The 18,982-nt window shown below is 36.9% G+C and overlaps 2 protein-coding genes across 3 annotated transcripts; both read right to left on the reverse strand.

The window, feature by feature from the left end:
- Window positions 1–631: 631 nt before the first annotated feature.
- Window positions 632–8,323, reverse strand: ctdnep1b (CTD nuclear envelope phosphatase 1b). The gene is made up of 7 exons (XM_060874436.1): window positions 7,779–8,323; window positions 4,907–4,973; window positions 4,194–4,312; window positions 3,140–3,328; window positions 2,672–2,783; window positions 1,761–1,845; window positions 632–1,674 (listed from the first exon to the last, which is right to left on the reverse strand). The coding sequence occupies exons 1-7, from the start codon at window positions 7,890–7,892 to the stop codon at window positions 1,614–1,616; spliced, it is 747 nt and encodes a 248-aa protein (XP_060730419.1). The 5' UTR covers window positions 7,893–8,323; the 3' UTR covers window positions 632–1,613.
- Window positions 8,324–12,090: 3,767 nt separating this feature from the next.
- Window positions 12,091–15,507, reverse strand: elp5 (elongator acetyltransferase complex subunit 5). 2 transcript variants are annotated; one of them, XM_060874439.1, is made up of 8 exons: window positions 15,350–15,507; window positions 15,186–15,246; window positions 14,416–14,496; window positions 14,033–14,244; window positions 13,531–13,706; window positions 13,332–13,430; window positions 12,599–12,699; window positions 12,091–12,294 (listed from the first exon to the last, which is right to left on the reverse strand). In XM_060874439.1, exons 1-8 carry the CDS (start codon window positions 15,402–15,404, stop codon window positions 12,186–12,188), a joined length of 894 nt encoding a protein of 297 aa, XP_060730422.1. In that variant the 5' UTR covers window positions 15,405–15,507; the 3' UTR covers window positions 12,091–12,185. The 2 variants fall into 2 exon arrangements, with proteins under 2 accessions (XP_060730422.1, XP_060730421.1); XM_060874438.1 differs by having other exon boundaries at window positions 13,531–13,709.
- Window positions 15,508–18,982: the final 3,475 nt, after the last annotated feature.

Below are 18,982 nucleotides of genomic sequence, written 5' to 3' on the forward strand. Positions count from 1 at the left end.
GATGATTTTTGCACATTAACAAACATGTTGGCATGCTGTCTGGGATTAATCAGCATTTTCAGGCCACAGCTGAAATTCAGCACTGTACAGTTTTATCATATGGTTTAAGGTAACTAAAATTGATTAAAAATCTTTTTCCGTTTGGATAAACCCTGAGCTCTTTTTAGCCAGATCAGTTACACTGAGCTACAACAAACCCAAGCTCAAATATTGGTTAACTTGCAGGCAATACTTGCTCCTCACTCCGTACCCTAGCCCTAGATCTCTTCGGTCTGCTAATCAATTCCTTCTCTCGGTACCTCGTGCACATTTTAAAACTAAGGGTGATCGGGCTTTTGCTACGGCAGCTCCAAAGTTGTGGAACAATCTCCCTCTTCATTTAAGATCTGCTATACTGTCTCATTGTTTAAATCTGCTTTAAAAACCCACTTATATTCTGTATGTTTGAACTGTTTGAATGGTGTAGAATTTTATGTTGTTTTTTTTTTTTGGTTTGTGTTTTTATTTTTGCACTATTCTTGTTTGTTTTTACTTGATGTACAGCACTTTGGCTGCAACGGCTGTTGTCTTTAAACGTGCTTTATAAATTAATAAACTAAACAATAAAAAAAATTAAAAAAAACAGGCAAACTTCACAATGTCATGTGTTTTATTAATCTCAGGACTGGAGTCCAAGGAAGCTGCCCTGAGACCTGAGCAGTATCTCATACTAATGAGCAGGTAAACATAAAAACAAAATAGTAGCAGTTGCTTAGCCAACTGTTCAGTACATTTATACAGACACCTACAACACAATATTCATCCCTTGCATTTCTTTATAAATGTGTGTGAAGAACATGTTGCATTTTTTTTTTTATTCTGAAGTTTGTACAGAAGACTTACTTCTCTGAAAGCATCCCACTAACGTACCGGATGCTGTTCAGAAGGATTAAAAAAAAAAAAAAAAAAAAAAAGTCAAATTGCCAACTAAAATTTGTCCGTTAAAAACATAAACCATTAAATACTCCTGTCATTAAACATGGCACATTAACAACAGTCCAATAACCTCAAAATGTGTTATGACAACATTGTATGGATCAAGAAACTAAGGACATCTAGATGTTCCACTTATTTCTCTGTCCAAATTAGACATTAGGCAAAAAAAAGGGGGGAAAGAAAAAAAAAGAAAAATCAAAAACACCTGTTTACACTCACTTTCGTGAGTAGTAGAAACAGGGACTAAAAAAATTACTGCTCAGTTTTCTCTCATGCACATAATCACAAGATGGAAAACACTGTCCATTTCCAATAACCTGAGAAATGCAGACTAATCAAGTCTGTCGTATTAAAACCATGGCACTGTATGAATAAAACTGTCTCTTCAGGGTTCTGTAACCGAGCTCACAGGATTGAGCACAGTCATTCCAGAAAAAATTCAAAACTCCAGTATTGAGACGGAAAATACACAGAGGTATATTCCTTCCTTCAAGCAAGTTCAGTTTGCAGTTTTCATTAGCAAGTTCACCTGATCACGCACTCATGCTGCTGTTGTAAGAAAGAGGGATAGGAACTGAGAGGCAGAGTCCGGATGAGGAGAAGTTAAAAACATAACTCAGTGTCTCTCGGTGGAACGATCACCAGAGTTGATGCTGGTGCAGGTTTCGGCTAAGAACAGACCGAACATCAGCTGTGAATCTGTAGAAAGAAGTCATTTTAAAACAAACAATAAGAGTTTGGTTAGGAAAATTATGATATTTTGCAATTTCTGCTTAAATCCTCACCTTAATGCATCCAACATTGGCAGAAGGTTTAGAAGTGCTGTATCACTGGGATCACTGAACCATGATTTTATAGGTATTGCATTATCTGTGAACAAAAAGAAATCATTTATGGTATAAAACTGCTCTGTCAAATCTGTTCTACTATACCATTATAGCTCTGACATTAAAGTTGTAGCAAATAGTAACCATGTTAAGTTTATTATAAATAGTTGGCTAAAGAGCCAGAAGTGTGGTTAAAGGGTGGGGTGAGAATTTGCTGTTTAGGTCCATCATACCATTTTAAAAACAGATTAATCTCTATATAGGATCACTGTTAAAAACCCTGAGCCAGTATACAGTATACTTCATCATGTCTTATTCACTGGCTACAAAGTCACAGAAAGTGACGATGTGACATTTGTGTGTGGAGTATTTTAAGTCAGCAGGAAGTGAGACATCAAACTATTGTTCATGTCAAAAAGCTACTCATTTTTCTGAAATCCAGTAAGTCATTATAAAAACCATCTATATGTTCTATTATGATTTTACTTTGACAAATTATTTCTCTCCTCTCTTACATTCATATTCTATACAGAGCATTGGTGGACCATTACCATTATGCAACGAGGTTGTCTCTAGACTCCCGGTACTGTTAAAAGCAATGAACTTAATGTTTTCTGAAACTTAATGTTTTCCAGACAACTATGTGCATATGGAAAAACAGGTCTTAAAAATGGAAAAAAAAAAATCATTGTTGCTATAGTGTTCAGACAGAACTGACTATGTTCATAATCAATGACCTACACATTATAACCACCCACTCCACTACCCACACACTCCCTCACTCAAACTCACTTCCACTCCCTCCCTCACAAAAGGTGCACAATCACACAAACTCTCTCCTATATTTATATAGCAGATTGATATGTTACCTGGATGACTGCGATACACTGCAGGAGAGTTGTCAAGAATGGCTATACTGGAAAGATCACCATGTATGATTGACAGGTCTTTTATATAACTACCCAGATCCAGCGTGCAATGCTGTAGGAGACATACAATAAGGAAATGAACATCTCTAGTGTTGACAGCTTTAGGCATAAAATTTGGGCATCAACCATTTTGTAGTGCTGTAGTTCAACACACACAGCTGTACAAAAATTCAGAGATTTCTTTTAGCTTGAAATTTAGGTGCCAGGATGGATATTGAGGAAAAAGATATCCATCCTATCAAAAGATAATTCTGAATCATACAAACTGTGATGAATTTGCTGTGCACCCTTATGTAAATGGGGTCTAATTGACAGTGTTGGCCTCATTGTGGCCTTATAGTGCTTTATATAAAACTGTCTATAGTGAGCAATGTGAGTGTGAACATGGTAGCCATTTCTGTCACTCGCCTGCCTGTAGTATCTGCGTTTCAAGATGCCTTTGTTGTTGTCCAGCTTATCCGCTACTGCAGATCCATAGATTTCCATGCTTGCAGTGAACACTACAAGCTCATACCACTGACTGACCACCTCCAAGAAGAAGTCCACATGGGGTCTTTTATGCACAAAGAATCTGACTGGGTGCTTCTCTATAACAACCTAAAAAAAAGAAAAAATGGCCAGATTGGAACAGTTATGACAGCTGGATACATTAGGCTTTGAGATAAGACAGTGATACATAGATAAAAAAGTAGGTGTTAAAGTTTGGCTGAAATTATATAAAAAAAAAACTATGCAAATCTAAATTTTGCTCAACAAACCAGAGACTTTTGGGGTACATGATGATACCTGATTTCAAGAACAATTTATTTGGTGACCTGAACATCAGCAAGAAACCCCTGCAGCACGGGAAGAACATTCAAACTCTGCACACAAACGGTGGAGGCAAAAGGTGCGAGGCAAAAATGCTAACCACTAAGCCACCATCTGGTGGCTCTGACTAGCCTACTCCCCAACAAACAACTTGCCCTAAAATGAGTTAATAAGGAAAGACACATTTGATGTCTAGACGTAGAGGCCCAGCGCTTCACAAACTTAATCAGCTTTTTTTTGTTTTTGTATGAACTGATGTATATTTACATTACCATATATTGTGTCCTGTGTCCTTGTCTGTTTATATTGTATACCTGTCCTATATATTGCTGTTTAAGAACTTGTTTACAATGTTTGTTTGCTGCTAAAGTTGCATAGCTGCTAAACAGTTTTTCATTGTTTTACACAACAAAAATAAAGATCTATTCTATTATAAAACAGCTCCTATCTATTTTTTTGTAATCTGTTTTTTAATGAATAAGATTTTATGTACTAATATAAAGGAAGCCATTCTTGATTACCAGAATCCTAATGAAATTTCATCTGGCTACAGGCAACAGTCTCTCGAAGTTGAACAAAGTTCTCAGCTTTGTGCATGTTGTCAATGTCTCAAAGTTAAACAGTACAAAACACCACATAACGCATTTCTTACTTTAAGTATAAAGTCTGGTGGAGTCCCAGGCTTTACTGATGGTCTCAGAACCCCGTCGTGATGAGAGTGAATCAATGTCTCATCGAGGTCTAAAACCAGAATCTTCCGCTTTACTGCATCTGCCAAAACATGCAAACACACACATATATTGGTCAGGAACTGATGTGTATATATACACAGACTCTTCTGCCGCTATAGGCCGTTGAAAACAGTACAGCAAAACAAAGCCTCACTTTAGATCTTCTGAGGTTTGTCCAATAAACCAGTCTTACATTAGAAATGATTAAGCATTTGTTTGTGTTGTTTTATTGTTGCTCTTTCAGCTGATCAATACTTGTTGCATGATTTGCTGTGATTTCACTTCATTTATTCCATAGTCACTGAAACTTGGAGAAACTATAACCAATTGAATAATTAATTAAAAATAAAAAAGGTACTGCTGTGTGCCTAATACTGAGCATGCTTCACATGGACTGCTACACGCTTCGACAGAGATACTGTGCTGTCCATATAGGGCTGGATATCCGTTTGGGCCTGGTTCCTCTCAAAGTCTCTCCTTCATCATTCAGAATGTAGAGATAGTCTTTGTTTTCTGTAAATGTGCTGAGTGTCTAAACAAATAAAACTGACCCGGAAAGATTACTGTCCCTAGTTCACATGTTACTATAGAACACTGCACAGTTTGGAGTGAAGTGAGAAAGACAGATACTCACCAAGTCTGGTTCTAGACAACGGTGACAAAGGTAAAGTGTCATATCTCACTGTCTGATATTGGATAATCTAGGATAAGGAAAAGACAAAAAAAACAATAAGAAGGAAACTTACAAAGCTGTAAAGTAAAATTCAGTACAAAGCAAGATATAACACTTACATAATCTTAGAAAAACAAAGGCTTCACAAATTCTTAGCTACATATTCTTAGTTTATTAAAATGTCACAGTTGTGATCATGTCTAACGTTAGATGCCCAGTACAAATAACTGACTCAAGCAAAATGAAAACCTACAGCTTTTATAAGTCCCCCAAGAGTGACCAAACAAATCTTTAAGAGTTCTAATTAAAGTTTAAATTCAGAGTTTTAACTATTTTCTAAAAGCACTCGGTTATAGAATCAGTGATCGGTGATCAGAATTACAGACTAGACAAATTCAATATCTAGATCAAATGAATTAAATCAATATCATTGTGATGTATTGCTATTAATAAAATTAATTCATTCATTAAAAGAGCTCACTGAAATTAAAGACATTCAGAAAGCAAAGCAATTACACAAATCCAGAAATGTGGGCAAATAGGCATAAATCCCTTATTCAATCCATTAATTCATCCATTTCTTTCATTCATTCTTGGGATTTATCCAAAGATGATGTTTAAATTTACAAAAACAGTTTGCTACTTCATCCATGTTTTCAGTTCCAGACAGGTCACCAAAATGTAAACGGTCATATCATACAGACCAAAACAAAATTACAATAGCCAGAGTTAAGAGCCATGATCTTAGATTTGGAGAAAAGTTTTTACTTGTTACATTTTCCCTCCATTTCTGAGACTTTTACACTTCTGTCTCTTGTTCCTTCCCCCTGAATTCTTCACTCTCAAGCTATATTTAGCTTTAAGGGCTGGAGCTGGTGGGAATGCAAGGGCAAACAGAAGGGGTAGCCAGGGTGAAGGATGAATGGCATTTTAAAAGGGAGGTTTTGTTCTAGCCTATAGGGGCTGGACTCATACTGAACGCACTTACACTGAGTCTGTGAGCCAAGCTGACCCCATCAGATGTTGGGCTGACTGTAACATGACTGAAACCCCTGCTTAGAAGTGGTCAGCATTTCTGTATTTATTAAAGCTTGACTGCAGAGGATGTTTCTTTAAAAAAAAAAAAAAAACATGCACTTATATGTTTGGCAGACAGAATACTGGCAGACAGAATACTGTGTTTCTAAGCTGTTGTAAATCACCCTGACAATCCTGTATGGGCAGCGTAGGGTAAAAATCAACAGAAAGTGTATATGTCATATCCCACTTGAAAGTAGTCTGTTAATAAGGTGACTGTCGAAGTCACAGATAGTCAGAGTGAACATACCTGAGAGTGTAAAGAGACCAAATGGGAGTGAAAGATTCTGGTATTTAAGAGGTCGACTGATTTATTTATTTTTTTTATTTATTTATTTCAGAAGTGATTCGGTGGTAAGCAAGTGCACGGCAGTCAGTCAGTTCATTCATTCACACTGGAGCTTCTGTATAGTCATCTGGTTGTTAGACTGTTTCAGCCAATGGCTAACAGTGTTTGTGTACCTTTAAGGACAAAATTCTTAAAACATTGCACAGCTTTAGGAATAAAACAACATTTGATGGAGTGGACATAGGTACTTTATAATTGTGATCTAAAAGACAAGCCATAAACATACGTTTATGTTTGTACATAAGCATATGTAAGGGCAACGGGAGACTTCATTTTACACACAGATTAACACAAACTAATTGTTACAACCCAGAAAACTTTTGAAATGTCAAAGAACTACAGATTTAATACTATATGTAATTACAATTTCTTAATTATTACAATCTGTGTGTTATGGGCTATGGATCGTGTTGTTGACTCAGGTTGCTGACGTGTGTTTGAATCACACCTCCTTTGCCTCATGCACATTTCATCTCATCTTCAGCAGCTCCTGACATGCACATAATAAGCTCTTTAGCATAGACCAAGATAGGCTAAACTAGCTTTTAAAATGGCAACCGTTAAAGTGATGATGTGGTACGTTAACACTGTTAGCCAGTTTTTAAAAAATGACTAAACACACTATTGCTGTGGTTTAGCTGTGGTTTTCTGTGCTGCCTCATTTTCCTGAAGATGACAAAACTGTGTTTTTAGAACACATTTTATAACATAACCAACATGCCATTTACAAGGGTCCATGTAGCCTAAACACTAGACTTGTGACTTCTTACATTTATCACAAAAAGGTGCAAATCATAAGACAACTATGAAAGTTTTTTGTGTTACGCTTTTTTATATCTTATTAACCTGGTCACTTAAGTGGGTTTTATCCCAAGCTCATTAACTGAAAAACTAATTAGGTCTATAGATAATAGATCCAAGTGTGTTCTGTCTCAAAAGGTCCATCTAACAATTAAGAGGTTGTCTTGATGTCCCTGTTCTAAATGACACTTTTATGTAACAGCTAACAAATATTTTAGATTGAATAATTACTTGCACTTGATGTGAATTGAAAATTAAACTCTGTGTAGCCTCTCTTTGGTCTTGTGTGAATTTTTGTCTCAGCTCCAGTGAGTTGCAACAACAATTGTAATTGTACTCTTAAAAGTGGGCGGGGCTTATTGTTCTAGCCAATCAGCACAGAGATGTGCTTTAACACGCTTAATAGCAGACGGAATGTTACAATTAGCAAAACTTGCCCGACACGTTGGCGCAATTTTATAATAAATGAATGGCCGTGTGAACTTTTCACACCCGTTTGTAAACTTTTGTACATTTTCTTCCAAGTCTTGTTTAGTGTAAACCTGTAAACAGCCTCGAAAAGGAATCGATCTCGATGTTTTTTAAGCGAAATGTAGGTTTACTCACCGTTCTTAAGGGTTTCCTGAGGATATACAAGAATAAACTCCATAATTTGGACGTCAAGCCGAAGAAAGTGCGGACACAGAACAAACACCGACGAGTCTTTAGCATGTCCACCATAACACCGACAAGTTGTTTACAAAAAAAATAAACACCCTACAAGTCACTTTGTCCGGCCAATCAAACCTTATGAGATCCACAAAAAGTCTGTGGACATCAATCTCCTTTCATATTGCACTTATTACTGCTTTAAACCCGGTAAAACCCTTTAAAGACTATAAGTGAAAGTGTGCGGTTTCTCTGCAGAGAGAAAGCAGGGTTTTGTCCACAGCTCAATGAACCAAACTAAACATCTCTCTATGCAGCGATGTGACTCGGAACCGACACTCAGGGGTGACATGAGATCCGACACACAACCAGAACAGAAACGAGCTGAACGCCGTGGCAATAAACGCGGTGTTTTTTCCCTCCTCACCACTGAAGGGTGCAGCTAATTTAATATAGAGTCAGTGCTGAGAGACGGTTCACACCAAACCCGGAACAGAGCTGCACGGCACAACCGTCAAACTGCGTCACTTCCGGAAAGCCTCAAGACTTCACTTCGGAATTTTATGTCTGTGTGGGTGTGTGTGCGCGCGCGTGTGTGTGTGTGTGTGTGTATATATATATATATAGACTCCCTGACAAAAGTCTTGTCGCCTATCCAAGTTGTAGGAACAACAAATAATAACTTTACTTCTAGTTGATCATTTAGAATCAGAAGTGGCAAAGGCCTCTAGATTACACTTATTTTACCAAAATAAAATCTTATCATGCCTTGATTTTTAATTATTTAATTAGGACAGAAAGGTCAGTCTTTGTTTAGGCAAAAGTCTTGTCACATCTTTAAAGGATTCACATAATCACAGATTAGAACTTCACCTGTGAGAAATACTGTAATTAACACATTCCCAGGTTCCCACACACCCAAACTTCATTTGAAATGCATCCTGACCTCTGACAGCATGTCAAAGATTCAACCACAGACCAAAGTGCTGATCATCAAGAGCCTGAAGACCAAGTCTCCTGTCTCCTGCTACATCTTCAATGTATCTAAACGTCAAGTGGAGAGGATAAGAAAAAGATTTGAAGAAACCGGTGAAGTTCATGACAGGCTGAGGTCAGGCAGACCCCGTAAGACAACTGTTCGAGAGGACCGTTTTTTGGTTCGACAGTCCAGGGCCAGCCCTTTTTCAACTGCAGCAGAGCTACATAACAACTGGTCACCAGAAACCCCTGTATCTACAAGAACAGTTTGTCGAATTCTCTCACGCAATGGTCTCAATGGTCGAATTAGTGCTCAGAAACCAGCATTAAACAGAAGACAACTAAAAAACCGTGTTGCATTTGCCAAGGCCCACAGCTTGCAGGAAGGATGGACTGTGGAAAAGTGGCAGAAGGTTGTTTTTTCCCGATGAATCATCTACTGAACTGCATCCCAATCGTCACAAATACTGCAGAAGACCTATTGGAACCCGCACTGACACAAGAGTCACACAGAAATCAGTCAAGTTTGGTGGAAGAAAAATCATGCATTGGGGTTACATTCAGTATGGGGGTGTGCGAGAGATCTTCAGAGTGGTTGGCAACATCAACAGCCTGAGGTATCAAGACATTCTTGCTGCCCATTACATTCCAAACCACAGCAGGATGGTACTCCTTCTCATACTTCAGCCTCGACATCAAAGTTCCTGAAAGCAAAGAAGGTCAAGATGCTCCAGGATTGGTTAACCCAGTCACCAGACATGAACATTATTGAGCATGTCAGGGGTAAGATGAAGGAGGAAGCACTGAAGATGAAACTAAAGAATCTCGATGAACTCTGGGAGTCCTGCAAGAATGCTTTCTTTGCCATTCCAGATGACTTTATTAATAAGTTATTTGAGTCATTGCCGAGATGTACAGTATGGATGCAGTCCTCCAAGCTCATGGGAGTCTTACACAATATTAATTCTTTTTCCACTGAACCATGACTTTACGTTCTTGTACTTTATGTATTGTACGTTATTTCTGTTAAGTGACAAGACTTTTGCAAAGTCTGACCTTTCTGTCCTAATTAAATAATTGAAAATCAAGGCATGATAAGATTTTATTCTGGTAAAATAAGCATAATCTAGAGGCCTTTGCCTTTCATATAAGCTACTTCTGATTCTAAATGATCAACTAGAAGTAAAGTTATCTGTTGGATAGAAAGTTATCTACAACTTGGATAGGCGACAAGACTTTTGTCAGGGAGTCTAATATCGTGTGTGTGTGTGTGTGTATATATATATATGTGTATGTGTGTATATATATATATTCCCAAAAGGTCACAAAATGATTCAAAAGTAGAAAAGAAAGTGTACCTCTGTTTGACCATTTTATCTACAAAAAAAATTGTAATAAGTTTTTATTTTATTAATAATGTATTTTTAAATTGTATTAATAAAGAACATGACAGAAATGCACAGAGTGATGACAGAAAGCACAGAAATCACAAGGTAATATCCAAAAAACTACATACTCAAAAGTTCACTTCAGAATTTGTACCTCTGTTTGACCATTTTATCTACAAACAAAATTATAATGCTTTATTTTAAATTTTAGTAATAAAATTAAATAAAGAACATGGTGTGATGACAGAAATCACAAGATAATATCCAAAAAATTACATACTCAATAGTTTACTTCAGAATTGTAGGTGTATATGTACAATAGGTCCATATATATTTGGAAACAGGCAAAATTTTCATACTTTTGGCTATGTATGCCACCAGAATAAAATTAAAAAACCAAGATGCCATTGAAGAGCAGACCTTCAGCTTTAATTCAAGGGTTTGAACAAAAATATCAAGTAAAAGGTTCAGGAACTGCAACCATTTATATGCACAGTCCCCCCATTTTCAGGGGCTCAAATGTAATTGGACAAATGAATATAATAATAAAATGTTCATTTTTAATATTTTGTTGAAAATCCTTTGCAGGCAATGACTGCCTGAAGTCTGGAGCCCATGGACATCACCAGAGACTGGGTTTCCTTCTTTCTGATGCTTTGCCAGGCCTTAACTGCAGCTGTGTGAATGCAAGTGAAATGCATGTTTAATCAGGTTGAGATCAGGTGTTTGGTTCGGCCATTGTAGAATATTCCATTTCTTTTCCTTAAAAAACTCCTGCGATGCTTTTGCAGTATGTTTTGGATCGTTGTCCTTCTGTACTGCGAAATGCCATCCAATCAAATTTGCTGCATTTGGCTTAATCTGGGCAGACAGTATATTCCTATACACTTCAGAATTCATCCGGCTGCTTCTGTCTTCTGTCACATCATCAATAAACACCAGTGATCCAGTGCCACTGGAAGCCATGCATGCCCATGCCATTACACTGCCTCCAGTATGTTTTACAGATGATGTTGTATGCTTTGGATCATGAGGTGTTCCAAGCCTTCTCCATACTTTTCCCGTCATTCTGATAAAGGTTGACCTTAGTTTCATCCGTCCAAGAATGCTTTTCCAGAACTGGTCAGGCTTTTTTAAGATGATTTTTTTGGCAAAATTTGCCAAAAAATGTGCCTTGTGGTGAACCCTCTGTATTTGCTCTCATGAAGTCTTCTCTTGATTGTAGACTGTGACAATGACACCCCTACCTCCTGGAGAGTGTCCTTCACTTGGCTGGATGTTGTGAATGGGTTTTGTTTTACCATGAAGAGGATCCTGTGATCATCTACTACTGTTGTCTTCCGTGGACGGGCAGGCCTTTTTATGTCGCTGAGCTCAGAATGTACCAAACTGTTGATCTGGCAACTCCTAATGTTCCTACTATCTCTCTGATGGATTTTGTTTTGTTTTTGAAGCCTAATGATGGCCTGTTTGATTTGCATGGAGAGCTCTTTTGAACGCATGATGTAGGTTCACAGCAACAGATTCCAAGTGCAAATACCACACTTAGAATCAACTCCAGACCTTTTACCTGCTTAATTGATGAAGAAATAATGAAGGAATAGCCTACACCTGTCCATGCAACAGCTTTTGATTCAATTGTCCAATTACTTTTGGTCCCTTGGGGAAAAAAAAGGGGGGGGGGCTACCCTCAAGAGCTGTAATTCCTAAACCCTTCCTCCAATTTGGATTTAAATACCCTCAAATTAAACCTGAGAGACTGCACTTTCAGCCCACTATACCTATACAACTATAGCTTGAATATGTTTTGGTAAATACCTGTAGTTTTAGTCAGCATATGATTTAAATGACTGGCCAAGCTTTTAATCAATGTAGGTCAAATAACAAAAATATTACACAAGTAATTTGATATTCAGGATTATTATTTTTATTTATTTATTTATTTAAAAAATAATTAGGAAACCTAATAATGTTCCTAAAATTGTTCAAAAGGGACCTTTTAGACATCAAGGTCATCATCTGGGTCTTCTTCATCAAAATCATCATTGGCATCTGGTTCATACATAACACGACCAGAACCTTGGCCTTGCCTCAAGAGAGCAGACTTTCTGTTTAAAGAAAGCAAAAAAACAGAAATAACTCTCTCAAACATTTATCATATTGACTTATTACATATCATACACATGCATTACCTGAATTCTTTTTAACAACATTAAATAACATCCAAATTCGACACCACCTAATAAAGTTAATACAGAAATATGGGTATACATGGGAAATATGGGAACTTGATGTTTGCATCAGTATTGGATTTTACTCTCCTCCTCTTAACACTTGAGATACTAAAGAAACCCAAATTAAAAATATCAGAATAGCAAGATAGTTTGATCCTCCATTATTGATTCAGCTTACTTTTTTTCACTGAAGACAAAGGGTAGAGCAACTTTTTCCTTTGCCTCTCTTTCAACCTCAGACAAACGAAGATTAAAAGTCAAATTTGACATTGGATCCACCTGAAAAAGAAAGAAAAAAGAGGGGGAACACTGCAAACCATGTTCACAAACACAGGGTGTATGTATGCTATATAACCAAAAGTATGTGGACATCTGATCTTCACACAAATTTGTAGATCTTCTTTAAACTGTTGCCGCAAAGTCAGAAGCAGACAACTGTATAGACAGTACTTGGATGCTGTAAAGTTCAGAATTTCCTTCACTGTTACTAAGAGGCCTAAATCTGTTCCAGCATGACCATGCCACTCTTCATAGAGCAAGCTCCACAAAAACATCACTGGCCAAGGTTGAATTGAAAAAACTTGAATGTCCTGCACAGAACTTGAACTCAACCCCATTGAACATACTTCTGTGAACTGGAACAGTAACTAAACCCCAGTATTCCTCACATCATTACCTGACTCACTAATGTGGCTGAATGAATACAAATCCCCAAAGACACTCCAAAATCTAGTGGAAATCCTTCCCAAAAGAGTGTATGCAATTATAACAGCAAAGGCAGACTACATCTGAAATATACAAGTAGCACATTTGGGTGTGATGGTCAGGTTTCCGCAAACATTTGGCCATATAGTGTATACAGTTTACATATGTTAGAGTTCTTCTTTAGAAACAAATACTGATGAATTCACCTCAGACTCAGTGTGCAGGTCTGTTTGAACATTTCCAAACTTGTTGGGTTTAGACTCTATTGATAATGTCAAGTCCTCTGTTAAACTGAAAAACTCCTCCTTTAAAACAAATGAAGTTTTTATCACTTTTAAATACAAAACTGATACCACCAAACAACTATGACATTATCAATCTTCTATAAGGTTTAACCTTTATTACCTTCTGCATAACCTTTCCAGATTTTTTACGATGTGTTGTGTTGGCCACAGCGTAGCGTGCATTGTTCACAGGTGTAACAGAAATTACAGTGCTGGCTAAGTGGCTTAGAGCTCCAATAACACCTTGCTGATGAAGATCCATGTGTAGTAGGCCAAAAATCATCCTTACAGAGCTGCCTGCTTGTCAAGCAGAAAAATATGTGTATCAGCTGACATCATATTCTATAAATGGACAACAATTAAGGCTCTGGTTTAGACAGAAGAAGGTCAGGGGTTCAATCTGCTACTGCTGGGCCTCTGAGCAACACAATCTGCTCCAATGCTGCTGTATCATGGCTGACCCTGTGCTCAGAACATCACAAACTACATTTAGCATGCGTCCATAAGACCTTAATAATTTATCCATTTAACGTTCTTTCAAATATATGCTGCACTGCACATAATCTAATCTAATGCAGTTAAAGATGAGTCATTGGGATTAAAGTACTTCTGAGACGACAGACCTTTCCTGAGCTTCTGAAGTTCTTGACAGACAGCAACAGGGTCATGATGTCTTACTACGAAAGACAACGAGTCAATGACGAGAACTGATGCTTTGGCATGTTGAGTCTCCTGAAGTAGCTTTGTGATGTCTGTGGCACTGAAGTGCTTCACTGTGAACAACGACTGCCTGGTCCAGCCAAGAGGGTCGCTGTATGCATTGTGAAAGTGAAACCTATAAGAGGAAAAACGTTAATAGCTTAACAGCAAGTTGTAGTTTTGTCTTATGAGACTGCTCACTGTTTTGTGCTGACAAAATACCATATACTACATACAAAACTAACTTCATATTACCTGCAAGAAGAAAAATCAACATGACTATTTAAAGCCTTGATAATTGACTCACAGATTCAAGCAACTGCTGTCCAGTTTGGCAGAAAAATCATGCTCGGGAACTTCAAACCCCAACACATGGACAGCTTCCCCCCTTAAAAATGAAACGGAAAGTATATTTAACTTTTAGATTGAACAAAACGTACAGATAGTACAAAATGTAATGAATTTTGAGTACCAGTAAGTATAGAAATGACTACGCATAAGTACATTAAGGAAAAAATAAACAGTACGAACATCTTTAGAGAAAAAGTCAGATATATATATATATATATATATATATATATATATATATATATATATATATGAACTCATAGCAAATTATTACATGACAAGGTCTCAATTATGGCAAATAATTAAAAAAAAATAATAAAAAAAAACCAAGAAGGAGGAAAAAAAGAAGAAAAGGCTGCAGACTATTGAGTTAAAGTATAATCACTAATCCCTTACACCCCTGACTGTATTTCACATGTTCTTTGTCATTGCTGACGGTGACGTGTTATGGAAGTGTTTCATCTACATTGGTGGAAAAGTATTAAACCAAATGGAGTTCACAGGTCACTAATATATATCCTGCTTATATCTACAGCTTGGGATGTAAAGAAATCACATCCCATGTTAATTTTCTCCCACCATCAGGTGTGTTTTTCCTACGACTACTTGGGGTGTTCCAACAAAATGGTATGTACTGGGTCTGTCTGGTTGTGTTTACTAACAATGTCTAAGATTGTAGTGAAAATGTATCATTTCATTTATTTTCGACCCTGTATGAAAGCCCACTACCTCTTTAAGGCGCAGTTTATGTAATACTTAAGCAGGGGTCGTCCAGAATAACACACAGAGTCTGAAAAAGAAAAACAACACGCAAGAGTTTGAGGTAAATGTGTGTAAAGGTTTTTGATGTAACAGGGAAAATAGTTTTGTGAGGCAGATATTCATATTATCACCTCGAATAATAACAAATCCTCCCGGTTCAGTTCCCTGTAATACCTCTGACAGCATTATGTCTAAAAGTGAATACACTTAGCTTTAGCCTGCAGGTCTGGATCTACATCTGCAACTAGATTTGAACCAAAATGAACAGCATGTTGTTTTCGTGTACTTCTATTACACTCTGACGCGTTAAGATGTTATTTTATTCTGCATAGCGCACCCTGGTGTACTGGAGTTTAAAGTGTTTTCACACTATATAAGAGACAGATATGGCTCCACTGTGCTTCATCACTCTCTCTTTTTTTTTTACATTTCATTTCAAATGCTTTTACTCCCTGTGGCTACAAAATCAAAATGTATTTAGATTTGTTTGTATGTTTGTTTGTTTGATTTCCCCCTAATTTCCCCCAATTGGTACAGGCCAACATACAACAGGACAATCGCCACCAACTGGCAATGGTGAGGGACACATAATTTTTTTTAGCTGTTGCTCATACAGTGTAACACATTTGTGCTATTCACCACATGCTCATGAAGGTAACAGTGATGCACTGACATGTGTTATGGATGTGTTCTAGAAGTGTGCACGACCCATGCAGTAAACAAATGATGGCCTGAGCTTATAGAAGCTCATGCCCATGACTTTTTTTTTAATTGCATAACGACATCAAACACAAAATACACATTTTTTTCAATGCCGCATGAACAAGAGGTATCAGTCACATAGGCTACCAGAGAAGAAAGGGGAAAAAATTACAAAAATTTTAATTCTTTTAAAATAGTTGTTTTCTGAGCTTTTTTGTTTTTTACTTTTTTCTGTATAAAGGAAAAAAAAAGGAGTACTGTATAAAACTTGAAATCATTCATAAAATGGGACAGATTTGGTTTACAAAGGGCCCACTTTGTTTTGTGTATATGGTACTTTCCTAATACAATAAATAGCTGTATAATATATTGTTCATTACTTTCCAAATTATCTCTCTAAAAATAAAAAAAACACATCAAATACAGCAATTTCTACAACACAACCCAATTTTCTACTAATATAATTTTCCACATCTTTTCAAAAAAAAGTAACAGAAAAGAATCATACAACAAACATACTTAGGAACTTGGAAAATGTTATTTTAACGTTCTTGTAACATTAGTTTTGGTGTTGAAAAAAATAATAATAATACCTACTTAACAAAGTTCATGTTATGACAACAATGAAACATTTCAAGAATTGTCATTAAAGGTGAGTTACAAAAATAGTAAGTTAAAAAAATTATATCTTTAACCAAAAAAAAAAGAAAAGAAAGGAAAAGAAAGATAAGGTAGATAATGTAGATAAAGAAGTTTGAAGATAATGAAAAAAATAATCAAATGCTGAGCAAGCATGCTTATTCCACAATAAAGTACAAGAGGGGTGAAATATTAAATAGAATTAAACAAAAGAATAATTTCATTTCATTTTGGAATAGATTAAATTATTTTAGTTTTATAACAATTAGAGAAAGATGGGTCAAGGAAATGCTCACTGAATAAAAAGCTTAATTGTTGAAAGAACATTTTTAATAGGTCGATAAAAACAGAATTAATTTTATTTTTATTATTATTATTTTATTATTATTCAATCCACTAACTTGGTTAGAAAAGGCATGTCCCAAAAGTGTTGATATTTACTGTAAAAGCACTAGTAGATTTCATTGTTTGAATCACTCTACTATATGTTTGCTAAATATCGTGATCTGGGAGGATCAGGGTTCAAGCCCCAGCACTATAAGGTGCCACTAATGAGACCTTGAGCAAGACCCTTAACCTTCCCTGCTCCAGGATATCATGGCTGTCCCTGTACTCTGACCTCAACCTTTAAAGGTTAATACTCACTCACTCATCCTCTACCGCTTATCCAAACTACCTCGGGTCACGGGGAGCCTGTGCCTTTCTCAGGCGTCATCGGGCATCAAGGCAGGATACACCCTGGACGGAGTGCCAACCCATCGCAGGGCACACACACACACTCTCATTCACTCACGCAATCACACACTACGGACAATTTTCCAGAGATGCCAATCAACCTACCATGCATGTCTTTGGACCAGGGGAGGAAACCGGTGTACCCGGAGGAAACCCCCGAGGCACGGGGAGAACATGCAAACTCCACACACACAAGGCGGAGGCGGGAATCGAACCCCCAACCCTGGAGGTGTGAGGGGAACGTGCTAACTACTAAGCCACCGTGCCCCCCTAAAGGTTAATACTTCCCATAATATTGTGCTCTATTACATCAGACCAAATGCACATTATCATCTAGTGCTTGCTAATATTATGAACAGCAGCAACGTTAATTCCTCCCCACTGCTTCTCTCTTTCTACACATCCCAAGGCATCCAGAAATTGTACCTGCTCTGATTGTCTTCCATGTGATGAAGATTTTGGCCCTCCACTGAGATGAGGCCGACTCGGTGAGGATACTGAGGCATCTAGAGATCTAACAACTCCAGTTAGACTCTGCGATACTAAAGAGAAGATGCCAACTTCATGTGGTCTTTTGCATCAATACAACATGTATATTTATAATCACACCCTCCGGTGTCACCCAAATGAGGATGGGTTCCCCTTTGAGTCTGGTTCCTCTCAAGGTTTCTTCTTTCACCATTCAAGGGAGTTTTTCCTCCCCACAGTCACCTCAGTCACCTCAGACTTGCTCATTGGGGATAAATACAAACACATTTAAATATATCTAATATCCATCTTGATTTTTTTTATTCTATTAACCTTTATATTATTCTTTATAATAACCTTTTGTTCTATGTTTTTGTTCTGTAAAGCTGCTTTGAGACAGTCAACTGTAAAAAGCGCTATACAAATAAAGCGCTAAACAAATATTTTGTTAATTTATTCTATTACACTTACTATGTCAGTCAGTCTTTGTATAACACGGCCATAACAACACCACACACCTTTCATGGCTTTTTTTTTTCAATACAACAGCATGAGTGTGTATATGATATTACTTTTTTTTTTAAACAACTTCTATCATAAAGAAAGTTCTATCAATGAACTGTCATTTAAACACAATATGGAAAGCAGCCAAATCACAACCATGCTGATGTTCAGAATAACAGTAAAAATATACATATAAATGTCATCCTGTCATCTTACAACAGATATTCCTTCAATGAATAATAATTAAATATTGAATAATATTTAATTTTAATAATTAAATAAATGATTCATAAATGTTTTATAAATTGTACTTAAATGTACCTATTATAGATTTTACTTTGTTGAACAACACGCTTTTAAAACAAATCCTTTGGTTTATATTGGTTTATACACAGATAATTTAAACCTACTGACCAATCAGATTCGACCATTCAACCCCCCTCCCCCATGTGCTGTACATATTATAATCTGTTATATCATTTTTCAGGCATTTCCTATGTGCTGTAATTTCATCGCGTTCTGAAAAATACCTGACCCAAATTTCAATGACATTATTTGCAATAAATAAATAAATAAACTAAAATAAATGTAAAAAAAAAACACACAAATTGCAGCTTTGAGTCTAAAGTTCTACGTTCCACGCGCGCCCCAAGTCTGTAAGAGACTACATTTCCCATAATTCCATAGTGAGAGCGGTTATGCGCGGCGGGGCTCGA

The sequence above is a fragment of the Tachysurus vachellii genome, chromosome 7 (assembly GCF_030014155.1).
Source record: "Tachysurus vachellii isolate PV-2020 chromosome 7, HZAU_Pvac_v1, whole genome shotgun sequence".
Taxonomy (NCBI): Eukaryota; Metazoa; Chordata; class Actinopteri; order Siluriformes; family Bagridae; genus Tachysurus; species Tachysurus vachellii.